The 16,291-nt window shown below is 39.1% G+C and overlaps 1 protein-coding gene across 2 annotated transcripts in view; it reads right to left on the reverse strand.

Annotated features, from left to right (window-relative positions):
* The window catches only part of lrfn5a (leucine rich repeat and fibronectin type III domain containing 5a), a 304,518-nt gene that overhangs the window by 222,938 nt on the left and 65,289 nt on the right, over positions 1-16,291 (reverse strand). Inside the window, exon 2 of one of the 2 annotated variants that reach the window (XM_061895866.1) lies at positions 3,057-3,174. The exons of the other annotated variant lie outside the window; for it this stretch is intronic. Coding sequence (XP_061751850.1) covers positions 3,057-3,070 — 14 coding nt within the window. The 5' untranslated portion in view covers positions 3,071-3,174. The remainder of the gene's footprint in view (positions 1-3,056; positions 3,175-16,291) is intronic. 2 annotated transcript variants of the gene reach the window in all.

Consider the following 16,291-nt stretch of genomic DNA (forward strand, 5'->3'; position numbering starts at 1 on the left):
GTTGTGAGTTCATGCACTGTGTTGGTTTTGTTCTTTGAACAAGTGTATGTTCATGCAAGGTTCATTTTGTGCAGCAGTAAAAAAAAAAACATATAACTTTGCCTTGAATTTTAATATTTATTTATTTATTTATTTTTCACTAAAGAAGGGTTCGGTGAATGAGCATTTGAAATAGGTGTGGTTTGGCACCTCCAAAAAGGTTAAGAACCACCGATCTAAATTCACCTAATATTTTTTGCAAACCAGTAATTATAGTCTGCAAATTTTGTGTTGTTGTTGAGTGTCGGTGCTGTCTAGAGCTGGGCAGAGTAACCGTGTAATACTCTTCCATATCAGTAGGTGGCCGCCACTAGCTAATTGCTTTGTAAATGTCGGAAACACCGGTGGGCAGTGTGCAGGTAAAAAGGTGTCTGGTGAGTGCCCCTAAGAAAAGGAATTGAAGCTTAGAGAAGGCTATGCAGAACGAAACTAAAACTGAACTGGCTACAAAGTGAACTAAAACAGACTGCTGGACGACAGCAAAGACTTACTGTGGAGCAAAGACGCCGTCAACAATGTCCCCACAAAGAAGGACAAAAACAACAGAAAAATTCTTGATTGCTAAAACAAAGTAGATACGGGAAATATCACTCAAAGGAAGACATTAAACTGCTACAGGAAAATACCAAAAAAAAGAGAAAAAGACACCAAAGTAGGAGCTCAAGACAAGAACTAAAACACGACAGGAAAACAGCAACAAACTCAAAATAAGTCACTGCATGATGTGACAGGTGATGATAGTGATGCATGGTTGGTTATGGTTTTAAGTCATATCCAACAATTGTGACGACTTTATACTGTCAACTGAGTTTTATTTTTTTTATGATTTCTGCTGGTGGTGTGCCTCTGCATTTTTTTAACGCAAAAGATGTGCCTCGGCTCAAAAAAGGTTGAAAAACACTGGTGTAGGGCACACTGCCAATTAGTTGGTCTATTCAGGTCTACGTTAAAACAAATGCGCACCGGATTAAAAGGTGCATTCAAGGGTGTCATAACGTGACTATAGGTGAGGATAGGAACTTAGATCGACAGGTAAATTGAGAGCTTTGCCTTCTGGCTATGTACCCTGTATCGATTCGTCGTGGATTGATACAGGGTCAGCGTCACTGCAGATGCCGAACCAATGAACAAAATTCCGAGGTACTTGAACTCCACCTAGAGCAGGATCTCGTTCCCAACCCGAAGATTGCCCTCGGACTTGCAAGTCCTGATTGTCATTCCAGTCGCTTCACACTCGGCTGCGAAACTGATCCAGTGACAGGGATCCTGGCCAGATGAAGCCAGCAAGACCACATAATCCACAAAGAGCAGAGACCTAATCTTGCAGCCACCAAACCGGATCCCCTCAAAGCCCTGACTGCACCTAGAAATGATATCCATAAAAGTTGTTAACAGAATCGGCAAAACAGCACAGCCCTTGCAGAGTCCAACCCTCACTTGAAACGGGTCCGACTTACTGCCGGCAATGCGGACCAAGCTCTGACACTGATCATACAGGGAGCAGACCGCCACAATCAGTCGGTCCATTACCCCATACTAAAACCATCAATCAATCAATCAATCAATGTTTATTTATATAGTCCTAATTCACAAGTGTGTCAAAGGGCTAAAACACTAATTTGGCACTAATGGTTTGACGTTTGTCAAACTGGCTCAAATTTCTTCCTCGATTCTACAGAAAGCATGACAAAGTGTGTAAGACACTGTAAATTGCAAATGATTCGCCACTTGCTAAGATTCAACATTTTATTTCTAGAAATGTCCCTAGTTTCAAAGCATTTGTATTCTTATCAACTTCACATTCTAATCTTAACTTTATCATGAATAATTATAGTTTGTCTATTTTTGTTTAAAACTGTTAAAATTAAGAAAATAACTATTCAAATAAGGTATGTTGGTTTTACCGACATTGAAAATCTGCACTAAATTGGCCCTAGATTGTGAATGTGAGTGTGAATGTTGTCTGTCTATCTGTGTTGGCCCTGCGATGAGGTAGCGAATTGTCCAGGGTGTACCCCGCCTTCCGCCCGATTGTAGCTGAGATAGGCACCAGCGCCCCCCGCGACCCCGAAAGGGAATAAGCGGTAGAAAATGGATGGATGGAAAATCTTGCTTGAAGAGTCTGCAACATCCCAGGGATGCTTGATTTAAGAATTTCAACTTGAATAATGCTTGTTTTTAGAATAAAATTATTATTTTTACATTAGAAGTTCTGCTAATTTCCAGATCCGTTGTGGTGAAGAAGGAGCTGAGCCGGAAGGCAAAGCTCTCAATTTACCGGTCGATCTACGTTCCCATCCTCACCTATGGTCATGAGCTTTGGGTCATGACCGAAAGGATAAGATCACGGGTACAAGCGGCCGAAATGAGTCTCCTCCGCCGTGTGGCTGGGGCTCTCCCTTAGAGATAGGGTGAGAAGCTCTGCCATCCGGGAGGGACTCAAAGTAAAGCCGCTGCTCCTCCACATCGAGAGGAGCCAGATGAGGTGGTTCGGGCATCTGGTCAGGATGCCACCCGAACGCCTCCCTAGGGAGGTGTTTAGGGCACGTCCAACCGGTAGGAGGCCACGGGGAAGACCCAGGACACGTTGGGAAGACTATGTCTCCCGGCTGGCCTGGGAAGAGCTAGACGAAGTGGCTGGGGAGAAGGAAGTCTGGGTTTCCCTGCTTAGGCTGTTGCCCCCGCGACCCGACCTCGGATAAGCGGAAGATGATGGATGGATGGACATTAGAAGTTCTGCTAATTTCCAGACAGAGAAATTTCAATTTAGGAGGTTTTATTAAGTAAAATTAACCAGCTGCAAGGACAAATAAGTTCACTAGTTTTTAGTATGTTTTTCCAAAAACCTAGTCTTTTTATTTTATAATTTGTCAGATGTTTTTTGCAGTGTAATAAATGTCATGTTTGTCAAGCTATTTACACTTTTTTTTTTACATATATGCCTTCTCTATCGTCTTCATGTACAACCTTCGCTTTCACATTCTTGAATTAATTGACTAAGGTATCATTCAACTCACCACGCTGCTGTCATCAGCAAGTTTTGCCAAGGCTGGTGTCAAACGGACCATATTACTGTAATAGCAGCGGTACCGGTATAAGGATTTCTCTTCATGGAGGGCAAAATCCGGGAAAAGACTGCGAGACACCAGGAAAGAAGGACACAAAAAGGGATTTATCAGGCAAAAACAGGAAGGTCGACTAACTTAGGCTTAAGCTAAATAAATGTAATCAACCAGTCTTTGTCTACTACAAGAGATTGACTATAATAAATGTAAACAGATGCCCAATAAAATTGGGACAGCAAAATATATAAAATTGATGTGATGGCGAATGCCATTGAACGAGAATCCAATGAATTCCACTACTGTTACAAGGTTGTCAACATGTGTGACATATTTGGGCCATTTAGGGTTTTTCCATATCCTCCTAAAAACAGCATTCGTATTAGAGGTGGGAATATTTGGTAAAGATTCAGTAGCTACGATTCTATTAAACATTGATTATTTTATACTGATGCAGTTTTACATTTATTTTTGTTTCACTTAATACACTTTCGTCACTTTCAACTTTTAAAAACAGTGCATTTGTAATAAGAAACATTTTAATCAATTCCCGTTACATTTTATAAATAACACAAATTTGTGCAAAACTGGAACATAAGTGCCCTAAAATAAAGGAGTTGGTCAGATCACTTGGTGAGGTGGTTAGCTGCGGTCAGCCATATTTTAGAACTGTCTGCATTACCTTATTTACAATAAATAAATAATCAATTAGTGACATTTACTTATCCATTTTACAATTGCCCATGTCCGAATTGCAGAGCCCAAGGCATAAGCGAACTAAGCGCTTGCTTAGGGCCCCGCGGCCACCAGAGGGCCCCCAAAAGCAATTAACAAAAAATTCGTATTTTTTATTTTTTGCATGTATGAGTCTGACTGATGATTTCTAAATGATCAAAGATATATTATTGTACACAAACACAATTTACTACAGTGGTAAGTTAATATCTGTTTATAAACCGTTATGTTACCTTGTTTCTGGTAACTCCGTTCATTAATATTATTTAAGTATTTGCTTGATATTTAAGCTAATTATGTTGGTTTTTGTACAATTGAATGTGTTCATTTTTATATATATTTAAGTGATTTTAATGTTGCACTTTATTGTTTTTCTTGCACTTCAAATTCTTTTTGCACAATGCTGTTTCAGGTTTTTGTTACCAAAAATAATAAAGTGAATCAGAATCAGCTTTATTGTCCAGTTATGTTTAACACACATGGAATTTAACTTCAGTAGATTGTGCTCCCTTTGTACAAAGTAAACATTAAATATGAACGATTAACTAAAAATATAAACTAGTAATTAAAGACTAATATGTATAAGACTGATGAGACAAGATGACACTTTTACTGTAAATACAAAGCTTTGTCACGTGGACTGTTCAACCCCAGGCCACTCTTTAGCAGTTTTCTAAATTTTAAGATTGGGAACCATATGTAGCACTCTGGACATCATTGGTTCATTCATTGGTATTATTTATGTTCTTAACTGGGCCACCCCCATATCTTTATTCATGACATGTCATTTGTAAAGACATGTCAGGCTGACAATAGGATAATGTAAACAACACTGCCAGAGCCGCAATGAGTTTATAGTAGGTGTGTGAATGATCAACAATCAATATTATCGGCAGAAATAGAAGGCCCCAAAATAAATTTTTGCTTAGGGCCCCATGGAGGCTTTGGCCAGCACTGCCGAATTGCGATGCATTTAAAAATCAATTGTTTCCCCCACCTCGAGTTCGTATGTTTTTAGTCTCTTTCCTTGTACATTTAAAAATGCCCTGTTATGCAAAACACAAATGTCCACTGCAGAGGACACTGGGTCATAAGAAGTTAAATCACCTGATTAACCAAGTTGCTTGAATATTGTCAAATGAAGTGCGTCATTCCAGAAAAAATGCCACGACCCAATGTGTTTACCCAACACCGGATGTAGGATGTGAAGTAATCCTAACCCACACAAATGAAGTTGACCTACACTGCAAAAACTGAAATCTAAGTAAGATGAAATATCTCTAATAAGGGTGATATTTGCTTATTTTCTCTCTGATAAGATAATCCTTTTCACAAAGCAGATTTTATGTTAGAGTGTTTTACTTGTTTTAAGGGTTTTGGTCCAAAATTACGAACATTTGTATCTCAGTAAGATATTACAGCTTGTTGCTGAGATTTTATGACCTATATTGAGTAAAACATGCTTGAAACTAGAATGTCAGGTGTTGCAAAGCTGTGTCATCAACACTCACAAGTATAAAACTACTTTTTTAAAGTAATAATTTCTTATTTCAAGCATGAAAGAAAATGTTTTTGACTTAGATGCAATTGTGTCTCATACACCTTCCGCCCAAATGCAGCTGAGATAGGCTCCAGCGACCCCGAAAGGGACAAGCGCCAGAAAAATGGATGGATGGATGAATGAAAACAGGTGACAGCCAAATGTACTTTGCTGTTTTATTTTCAATGAAACAATAGAAAATACATACTCGTATGGTAGTACAGTTGTTTTTTAGTGAGAATATACTTATTTTAAGGTATTTTTGGGTTCATTGAGGTTAACTAATTATACTTGTTTTGGAAAGTCCTGACAAGCCAAATTTTCTTGTTCTATTGGCAGATAATTTTGCTTAGTTCAAATAAAATACCCCTCATTTTGGATTTTTTTTTGTTGTTTTTGAACACAGACTTTTTGCAGTGTATCAACTGTAAGTCGAATAAACAAGTTGTACAGGTGTCACACAAATCAAATCCCGAGGGATTGGAATCTCAGTGGCTTCCCTCTTGGATGTCAAACTGCTAAGCGTAGCGAACACTACATGATGTTTATGAGTGTGATCGTGTATGACTGTTGACTGAGCTCATAAATTGAACGCGCTGCCAGGCAAGCAGTAAGTATGTCATCTGAATTATTAAAACAGCTCAGTAAGCAGAGGAGCATGTGTGTTTATCTATGCCTATGTTGCCAATTGTTTATGTATAAATAAGAACTGCAGGTTTTATATCAAAACCCCATCCAGGCTTAGGGTCAAATACCAATCCCTACCTCTGTTCACAGTCTCTAGGTAGTGGTTGAAACAAGGATTTCTCAGTTACAGGATAATTACCTAACCTTTTGTTTGTTTTCAACTACAAATTTCTGTAGTGAGGTGTATAGTTTCGAAACCCAGACTAGGGCTGGGCGATTATATGATCGTGATAGATGATTGTGATAAATTCCCCTTCGATCACAGTGATCAGCTGTGAGCATATATTAGCCTAACAACAGCCAATTTGGGTCGATCTTTTACTGCCCCATTTCTGTTTGCAAGGTAAACGGAGGTAAACAGAATCATAGATGATAACTGAATGACCAAACTTAGAGCTAAATGCGCAGCTAAGGGCATTAAAACAATTATCTAGGGGCCCTATGTTTTTATGTGCCAACAGAATTGCGGATGGACTCAAGCCAGCACTCTAGCCAGTAGCCTTGCATCATTCTCGGGCCATCTTGTGTGCTTGCCACGTCAAATTACAAAACTAACTCCAAAATACAGAGCCGAACAGTTCCCAAGCGATTTCTACGTGTCACGTTCTTATGCAAATATGACGACTACTTGTCGTCCAAAAGCTGTGTTGAGAAACAGAGAAACTACTGCTCATGCAAACTAATAATGCTGCCCTAAACATCTTCATTGGTAAGTTCATGATAATTTCAGCTTCTAATGCTATAGTTAGATCTCGGTATTGAAATAGTAACTGATGAATCCATGTGTACTTTCTTTTACTTGAAATGCAAAGCCTTTATGATTATTGCTATTATTTGAAGTATGCATACAATCATAACGTGATTGTCACATATTTCCTGTTTCATTAAATGTCGGAAAACTAAAAGAACAGGACGAACCAGTTCTTATTTAATCCTACCACTTTTACTTCACACATTTGTTCACTTCCTGTTACTAATTTGAAACACAATTACATCCATAAATAATAAAGATTAAAGTTATTGTAAATAAATATTTAGGTCAATTGTGACTAACCCGTTTTTACTATGGTTTTAAACTTTCTAACCCGAACAGTTTCTTAAACTGGATCATTTCAGTCTATTGTATGACTTATTTGCTTATTGGATACTCATGGTGTAGGTGTGCTTTTTCTTTCTTTAATCTAATTTAATTAGCTTTGTTCTTTAATCAGTATGTTAATAAAACGTTTAACTAATCCCTGTTTTTTATGTTTTTTAGTACAGACACTTTAAAACTGGCAGGATAAAAAAAAAAAAAACATTGTGATATTATTCGAGATTGTATCATATGAAAATGAAATAATAATGGATTAGATTTATACAGGGCAGCACGGTGGTAAAAAGGGGATACTGCTGGTGCCTCACAATAAAAAGGTATTTAGTTTGATCCCCGGGCTCAGGATCTTTCTGTGTGGAGTTTGCATGTTCTCCCTGTAACTGCGTGGGGTCTCTCTGGGTACTTTGTGAGTGCAAATATTGTCTATCTGTGTTGGCCTTGCTGGGGTAGGGTCCAGCGACCCTGAGAGGGATAAGTGGTAGAAAAATGGATGGATGCATATATTTATATAGCACTTTTCTCGACACTCAGGGCACGTCACAGAGAACTGAGAATCCATAATGCATTCACTCCACATTCACACATTTGTAGCTATAGCTGCCCACCACCAAACATTAATTTACATTCATAAAATTGTGTCAGCGGATGGATGGCCGTGACTGGGATAGCGGGAGCTGGAATGGAACCAGGAACCCTCAAGTTGCTGGCACGGCCACTCAGCCATCAAAAATAATCATGATGATTTATTTTCCCATATCACTTAGCCCTAACGCAGAATCTGTCAAACATAGTAAAAAAAAACAATCACAAATGCCATATAGCATTTTAAAACCCCAAAAATGTCATGGCGTGGACTATGGTGTGGATTGTTTTCCTCTGCTGCAAAGCGATTGGAGCGGACACGGCGTGAAGGTAAAGACATCCTTTAATTATACTATAAAAATGAACAAACAAAAGGTGCGCACAAGGCGGAAAACAAACTTGGCTATGAAAACAAAACTTGCACTACGGCAAAACTATGGTCATAAAACAAAAACTTGCACAATGGCATGAATAACGAAAAACTTACTTGGAACGAGAAAGGAACAGGGATCATCGGCATGGGTAATGAGGTTGTGTCGAGGGTGAGAAAAAGGTAATAGAGGGTGATGTCGCCAGGCTGACTGCCTGGCAACTGAGGGCATAAATGGTGACGTGGTGATTGACAAGAGGTGCATGAGTCCAAGTGAATCAGGTGCGTGAGTCGTGAGAACAGGTGAACTGATTGGTAGTCATGGAAACAAAAACAAACCAGGGTGCCCAAAAACAGGAACTAATGGAGTCAAAAACAAAACAGAACATAACTAAACAGAACATGATCACAAAGACATGACAAAAAATATAAATCAAGAAAACCCACACTCCCATTTCTCTCGACATCTGGCAGTAAAATACCAAAAACTCAGAAGTTGTCACCAAAGAAACCAACTTGTCATGATTCTCTTCTCCAAAGTTTCCATATATTACACAAGCTCAAAACATTTAACTCAGCATAACTTTGAGTTCAATAGGTAATTCTGTTCTTATTCCAAAACTTCACACAAACCAAACGTGTCTGATTAACAACAAAAACACTATTTGACTTAATGCTAGAACAAACACTAACACACACTGGTATAACACAATGCATTTATCTTGTGCTTAGACTTGAAAAAACTTACCAGCTGCTACTGTGAATCCCACCACAGTGGGACTAATTATATAATTATATTGATGTGGGTTATTTAAATAGAGTGTCATTTACATTCTAGGAAGACATTATTTTCTCTCATTTTACTAATGTGTTTTTAATGAAAAATCCAATATTACAATCACACCATTTGTGATCATCATAAATTGGTTTTCGGATTTTCCAGCTGGAGAAATAGGTGTAATAATGCTAGTTTGTGAATGTTTTGACATAAAGTATGAGAAACAACTGTCAAGATGTATTATATAAAAAATATGTTTATGTGTGTCTTGGATAATACGACTTTTCAACCTTCACACCTGTTGCTGTATCGAATGAGTTATTAATTTGTGATGAAGCCGCGTCAAAAACAACTTTCAGTTTTCCACTGGAGAATGTGACAATAAATCTACATTCTACTCTATTCTTTCTATTATATTATATTCAACAGACACCTCAGTTTATTCATTAACAAAGCCAAATGTTTTTAACTACTTTGATTAAAATATGAATTGACCAAAATCAATTAAGGTGCATATTTTATATGAGATTTCCAGTTCATTTTATCCTCAATCATTACACCAAGAAAATGTTATTTAATTTACTCGTTCAATGTCTATTTGTATTTAACTGTCTCGTCTACTGTCACTGAAAAGCATTATTTTGGTTTTACTGATGTTGAATGTTAGTCTGTTTTTGTCAAACCGTCTCTTAAATGTAGTAATTTCTTCTGTTATTATTTGTATTAGCTTCCGTGTGTTGTCTCCTGAACAAAACGCTGGTGTATTGTTTGAAAATATCACTAACTTTAAGTCTTTTGTAAATTTACAAATATCTTTCATATAAGGATTGAACAATTTTGGTCCTAGTATTGATCCCTGTGGTACGCCAGAGGATATAGTTAGCCTTGTAGAAGTGTGTTCGCCTAGCTTCACGTATTGCTTTCCGTTGGTTAAGTAGGTTATTGTACAGTTAAAGACCAACGTTCTGATGCCGTACCATTGTAATTATTTTATTAGAATATTGTGATTAACTGCGTCAAATTCTTTACTTAGATCCGTTAACACTGCTTTTGAACACTGTTTACCATCTATTGCATTGGTAATTTCCTCTGTTTCAATAAAAACTATCTATGTTGAAATAGTAGCTCTAAATCCATAGTGGTTATCAGTGAGTATTAATTTTTTTAAAGTTTTAAATTGTCCAATTTGTTATTTAACAGTTTTTAATGGATTTAAAAAAATTGTGGAATTATAAAGAAACAGGTCCGTAATTTGTAAATTGGTGTTTATCTCCAGTGTAATAAATCCGTAAAACTTTAGCTATTTTCATTTTGTTTGGGAATTTGCCTGTTTGAAAAGATAGATTACTATAATGGTCCTGAGATATCTTCTATAACCTTTTTTACAATTACCATATCAATTCCATTACAATTGATTGAAGTCTTGGGTTTGCATTTTTTCACGATTTAAACTATTTCCTCTTGTGTCACTCACATGAGGAACATTGAGTTGGCATTTCTATCTATGGTGTCATTATAGTACTTAATCGAAACTGGGTCTGGAATCTGTTCATCCAATTTTGGTCCAATACCGTTACAAGGTAATTATTAGAGCTTTGAACTACTTCTTTCATGTTGTCATAATTTACGTTTCCGTCTGAGAAGTATTAGGGGTAATCCCTCTTGGTGGCATTTTTAATAATTCTATTGAGGATGCCCCATGTTGCTCTTATATTGTTTTTGTTCCTGTCTTGTAATTGACTGTAATATTATTGTCTACATGTTTCTGCCTCTGTAGTTATTTGTGTTATATTTTTTCAACATGATGTATTCTTCTTACTGCAAGCATTTTTAATCCTTTTGTCATGGTTATTTGTTCTTTCTCTGCTTTCTACTGATTTGTTTCCATGGACAATGTTTGTCATAAAGTATTATGAACGTTTTTCAAATTGACCATATGCTTCATCAACCTCATTTTCATTGTACACATTGTCCCAATCTTGCATTCCTGGCTTAATTTTGAAAGCAATCATACTCTTCTCTGTGCATAGTCTTTGAAATGTATTTTTGTTGTCCATGTTCTTTTTCTTGTAATTTTCATTATATATTGTCAAAAGTGGCGAATGATCACTAATGTCCGTTATAAGTAGACCACTTGGCGTGTTATCATGAAAATCACGGCAACATCCTGCTATAAGCAAAAATATGTTTGCTATTTGTCATCACGCATCAGTTTAGTATCCGTCTCTGGTCACCTGAAGTGCAGAAATAACAGATATGTGATGGCCTGGGGGAAAGTTTAACCACAAGGCTCCGCCCACTACAAATAGGTATGAACAGGTACTGACCCATCGGGCACTTTAGGGTGTCATCATCATTATTTCTACCACTGAGGATCAAGATCTACAGTAAGTTTGCGAAGTTGAGTTATTAATGTTTCGTGTCCTGTGGCGAACCATCCGGGGCGTAGAAAAAACTGTTCGTAATTTATCATCATCATTTTAATTGCGACTCATTTGGTCAAAGTCCAGAGAAGCAGTTTGTTAAAGTATGGGTGCCAAAAATGGATAGCATGCCGCTCGTCCCTTTCGGGGTCGCGGGGGGGTGCTGGAGCTTATCTCAACTGCATTCAGGCGGGAGGTGGTGTACACCCTGGACAAGTCGCCACCTCATTGCAGAACCAACACAGATAGACAACATTCACACACTAATGACAATTTAGGGTTGCCAATCAACCTATTCCCAGGTGCATGTCTTTACAGGTGGTAGGAAGGAACCCAAGCAGTCACGGGAAAAACATGTAAACTCCACTCAGAAAGACCCTGAGCCCGGGATCGAACTCAAGACTTGGTATTGTGAGGCACATGCACTAACCCTTGTTACACCGTGCTGCCCGCCCTTTGAATCAATATTGCAAAATATAAAAAGACATTGATCCATAGCACTAGGACTAACTAAAGAGGATATGTGACTTTACATCCTGGACTGATCAATTGATTTAAATGAAAACTTTAAAAATACAGACATTGGGGCACAAAGAAGCACAGAGTGTCATCTAAAGCAAGCCTGGGCAATTATTTTGACTCTGGGGCCAAATTTAGAGAAATAAATGTGTCTGAGGGCCGGTATATCTGATTTTTAGAAACACTAATACAAAACCTCACAATAATGTCTGATTGAATGCTAAAAACTTTATGACAGAGCGACTTAAAAAATTGAATGGAATTTAAAAAAAAAAAATTACTGAATGAGACACCCAGAATGTACATGTAAATAGAGAATGTGGGATTTACAACATTAACTATGAAGGATAAAACACTGAATACTGACAATATATGAACCTCATACCAACCCCTTGATTGACATATCTTACAATGAAGCGAAACACAACAAAAATGCAACAAACACAGCCAAATGTGAACGCAAAGGGCAAAAAACCCCCACCTACAATCTGATACATCTGATATATCACTAAGCTTCAGAAGTTTGTTGTAAAAATCTCCTTCCTCGTCTGTCCCTGACACCCACATTTCAGGCTCTTGAAACACTGTGGAAACGCTACCCACCCACACTGCTTGGTGCCTCGTCTGAGCTGCTGTGACTTAGATTATTACCATAGTAACTGATTAGATGATCATAGTAAGTAACTAGATGACCATAGTAACTAATTAGATTACCATAGTAAGTAATTAGACGACCATAGTAACTAATAAGATGACTATAGTAACTAATTAGATGACCATAGTAACTCGATAAATTACCATAGTTATTAATTAAATGACCATAGTAACTAGTGCATCATGCAAAACCGCAGATTCCAACCATTGCAATACTTTGTATAGTTGAAGTTTGTCGTGATCCGTGATCTGGATCATGTTTTGTTTAGTAATGTCTTTTTAATTTTGGACTCCCTTTTTCACTTTAGCCTCTGGTGAGGGCGGTCCCACACTCTGTTCCCTCCTTCCCTGCTTGCTCTCATTGTCTTTGTCCTTGTCTGAACTTTTTTAAAAGCCTCTTTCTTTGCGCTGTCCTCTAATCCAAATTTCAATATGAATACTGTATGATCAGCTGGACTCTTGACGCAATTGACACAGTCTTTTCGACAAGAAAAAGAGGTTCGGGGGAGCCTGGCTGCCCTGGTGGAACCATCGCTGCGGGTTACATGAGGGACTCCTGGAACACATGGAGGATTTTGTGCCTCTCAGTCCTTTCCATTGAGGACGTAGAAGACATCTACCTATTTGGAGCTGTGATCGCGGGGCACTTGCTGATTGGGCTGGGCATTACTCTGGTGTATCGACAAATTCGGAAGACGATGGCAGCCACTCAAGGGGCCAAACGGCGGTTCAACGCAATGGAAGGATTGGGTCGAGCTGTGGGAAAACAGACTGAAGCAATTTCTGAGTTGAATCGCAAAATGGATCCCATCTTGGAAAAGTTTGCAGAAAAGGAATAATTAATTGGAATCAAAGAAAATCCAGCATGGACAACAGAGGAGATAAGTCACTATTTTGTCTTCTCGAAGAAAAACAACTTTTTATCTACGATTTGGACTCCCTGAATGGCCTTGATACGGGAACAGGCTGTTCCAGAGGAGATAAGTCACTATTTTGTCTTCTCGAAGAAAAACAACTTTTTATCTACGATTTGGACTCCCTGAATGGCCTTGATACGGGAACAGGCTGTTCTGAGGAAAATCTCCCGAAGACTCCTCAAAGATAGACGCTTTTGACCTTCCTTTTTGTCAACAACATCTGTAGCCGAACTTTATCAGCCTCAGTCATACAAAAACATTCATCATCTTTCCCAAGTTAATTGGGCAAATACGCACGCATAATCCCCACCCTTGAAATCAACGCCTTCACCACCGCTTAATTCCTCTGGGGCTGTGGATGGCTGAGCGGCGCTATAGAGCGACAGCGGGCCTCCTCAAACCCACCCCTCCCTCTGTTGTAAGTTGGTGTGATATATGTATGTTTAATGTGTGCCATGCTTTGTGACGTTTTTTCCTTGGACTCAGTCTGGACCCTTCCTGAGAGTCTAGCCTTAGACTGATATTTTTTACCCCCCAGCCCCTCTCCTAATGTCACCCTTTTCTCATCTTTTTAAGGAACGCTGTAAGTGGCTGATCCATCGGCGGTCTCGTCTTGTCCCCCCCCTGTAACATATGTCTGCTCTTAGCGGGACTGTGCCGAAAATGTAATTTCAGTTCTGATGTGTCTTGTACATGTTGGAATGGACAAATAAAGGACTTCTTCTTTCTTCTTCTTCTTATTTCCAGTTTTGTGCACTTTGGGTGTTTGTTTTGGTTTCAATAGGTACTAATTGGTTTCACCTGCCTCTGATTAGGGCTCTCAAAGTTCACCTGCTGTTGAGCACTAATCAGAGAGCTATTTATTCACCTTGCTCGCCACAATCGGTGGCTTCATTATTCGCTATACGCAACGGTTACGTTTTCATGTTCCTGATCCTTGCTCCTGTGTTTCCTTAGCTTACCCGTGCGATCATCACGTTTTTCTTTTGTTTTTCCTGTCTTTTTGGTACTTGTATGATTTATTAGAAATAAATCATCTCCTACCTCACACTGTCGTCCGGAGCCGTCTGTTCTGCATTCCGGGAGAACAAATCCTGACCCGACCACGCCACCACGTGACAGAATGAAGCCCCCGACTGTGGCGGACAAGGTGAATAAATAGCTCTCTGATTAGTGCTCAACAGCAGGTGAAAGTGCAGAGCACTCATCAGAGGCAGGTGAAACCAATTAGAACCCATGGAAACCAAAACAAACACCCAAAGTGCACAAAACAGGAACTAAGGGAGTCCAAAACTAATAGAACATAACTTAAAAAAACATGATCCGGATCACGGATCATGACAAAGACTTGCGGTCATTAGAAAACATCACTGCACATCATAATGGCAGCGACACTTTCCATCTTAAACATCTAAAAAAAATATTTGGGAATGTCCGGCGGGCCACGTTGAAAAACTTAACGGGCCGCATGAGGCCCCCGGGCCTTAATTTGCCCAGGTCTGATCTAAAGTGATACATGTGACATTTGTCAAGCGATGTCACACTGCCAGCATGCTTGATGAAAAGCAGGTGAATCATCAGCTGGCATCACCCTCTGGGGACCATGAACGTGTGTTGCTGTATTTAAATGTGGCACTTTGCAATAATCTAAAACGCATCATTATTCACGGCCTACATCATGCTTCTTATCGCTCGAGTGTGTGCATGTGTATGTGTTCATGCATTATAGGGGTGGTTTCCACCTGATAAATCTTTCACTTCTGCATCTGTCATTATTTCCATCCTCATTCCCTGATCTGTCTGTACATCCATACTGTCCATTTTGTTTGTCCCATCACATCCTCCTTTAATACATTCGCCAACCTACATAGAACGAGAAGGATTAATGTTTCAATCTGCCGGTCTGTTTGTGTAGCATTAAGGAAAATGTAAAGGATAAGGATGTAAAAAAACAAAACATAAGAGGATGCAATAATGTTCAAACTGGCAATTTCTCTATGAACTAAACAAGTCCATCCATCCAACCATTTCCTACCGCTTATTCGCCTATCTCAGCTACAATCGGGCTAAGACATTTTTTATTTATATGGTTCTACTTCACAACAAAAGTTATCTCTTGGGACACATGGGGCAGTTCTGTAACCACATCGATCGTGCAATCAAAAGAACCAACTGAACTCCACATGACCAAGCACTCTGCGGCAAAGGTAAGGGAACCCCCACTGAAGAAACCTCCGACTCCCCAACCGTTTTCCAGGAACCTTCTATGTTTTGAACCTTGTGTTCTTTTATCTTCTTATAGTGATGTACCTACAGTATTTTGACCATGTTGAACATACAGGGATGGGAATGAAGATTTACAAAATCAGCTGAAAATTATTTAATCCTAAAACACCGCAAAATCTCTGTTAGTTTAGGATGCATTTCCTGCTATTTTGAGTCAAAATCTGACAATATTCCATCCATCCATCCATTTTCTACCGCTTATTCCCTTTTGGGGTCGCGGGGGCGCTGGCGCCTATCTCAGCTACAATCGGGCGGAAGGCGGGGTACACCCTGGACAAGTCGCCACCTCATCGCAGGGCCAACACAGATAGACAGACAACATTCACACTCACATTCACACACTAGGGCCAATTTAGTGTTGCCAATCAACCTATCCCCTGGTGCATGTCTTTGGAAGTGGGAGAAAGCCGGAGTACCCGGAGGGAACCCACGCATTCACGGGGAGGACATGCAAACTCCACACAGAAAGATCCCGAGCCTGGATTTGAACCCAGGACTGCAGGAACTTCGTATTGTGAGGCAGACGCACTAACCCCTCTGCCACCGTGAAGCCCCTGACAATATTCTCCCGACCTAAATTTTACATTTATTAGCAAATATTTT

The sequence above is a fragment of the Nerophis ophidion genome, linkage group LG03, assembly GCF_033978795.1.
Source record: "Nerophis ophidion isolate RoL-2023_Sa linkage group LG03, RoL_Noph_v1.0, whole genome shotgun sequence".
In the NCBI taxonomy this organism is placed as follows: Eukaryota; Metazoa; Chordata; class Actinopteri; order Syngnathiformes; family Syngnathidae; genus Nerophis; species Nerophis ophidion.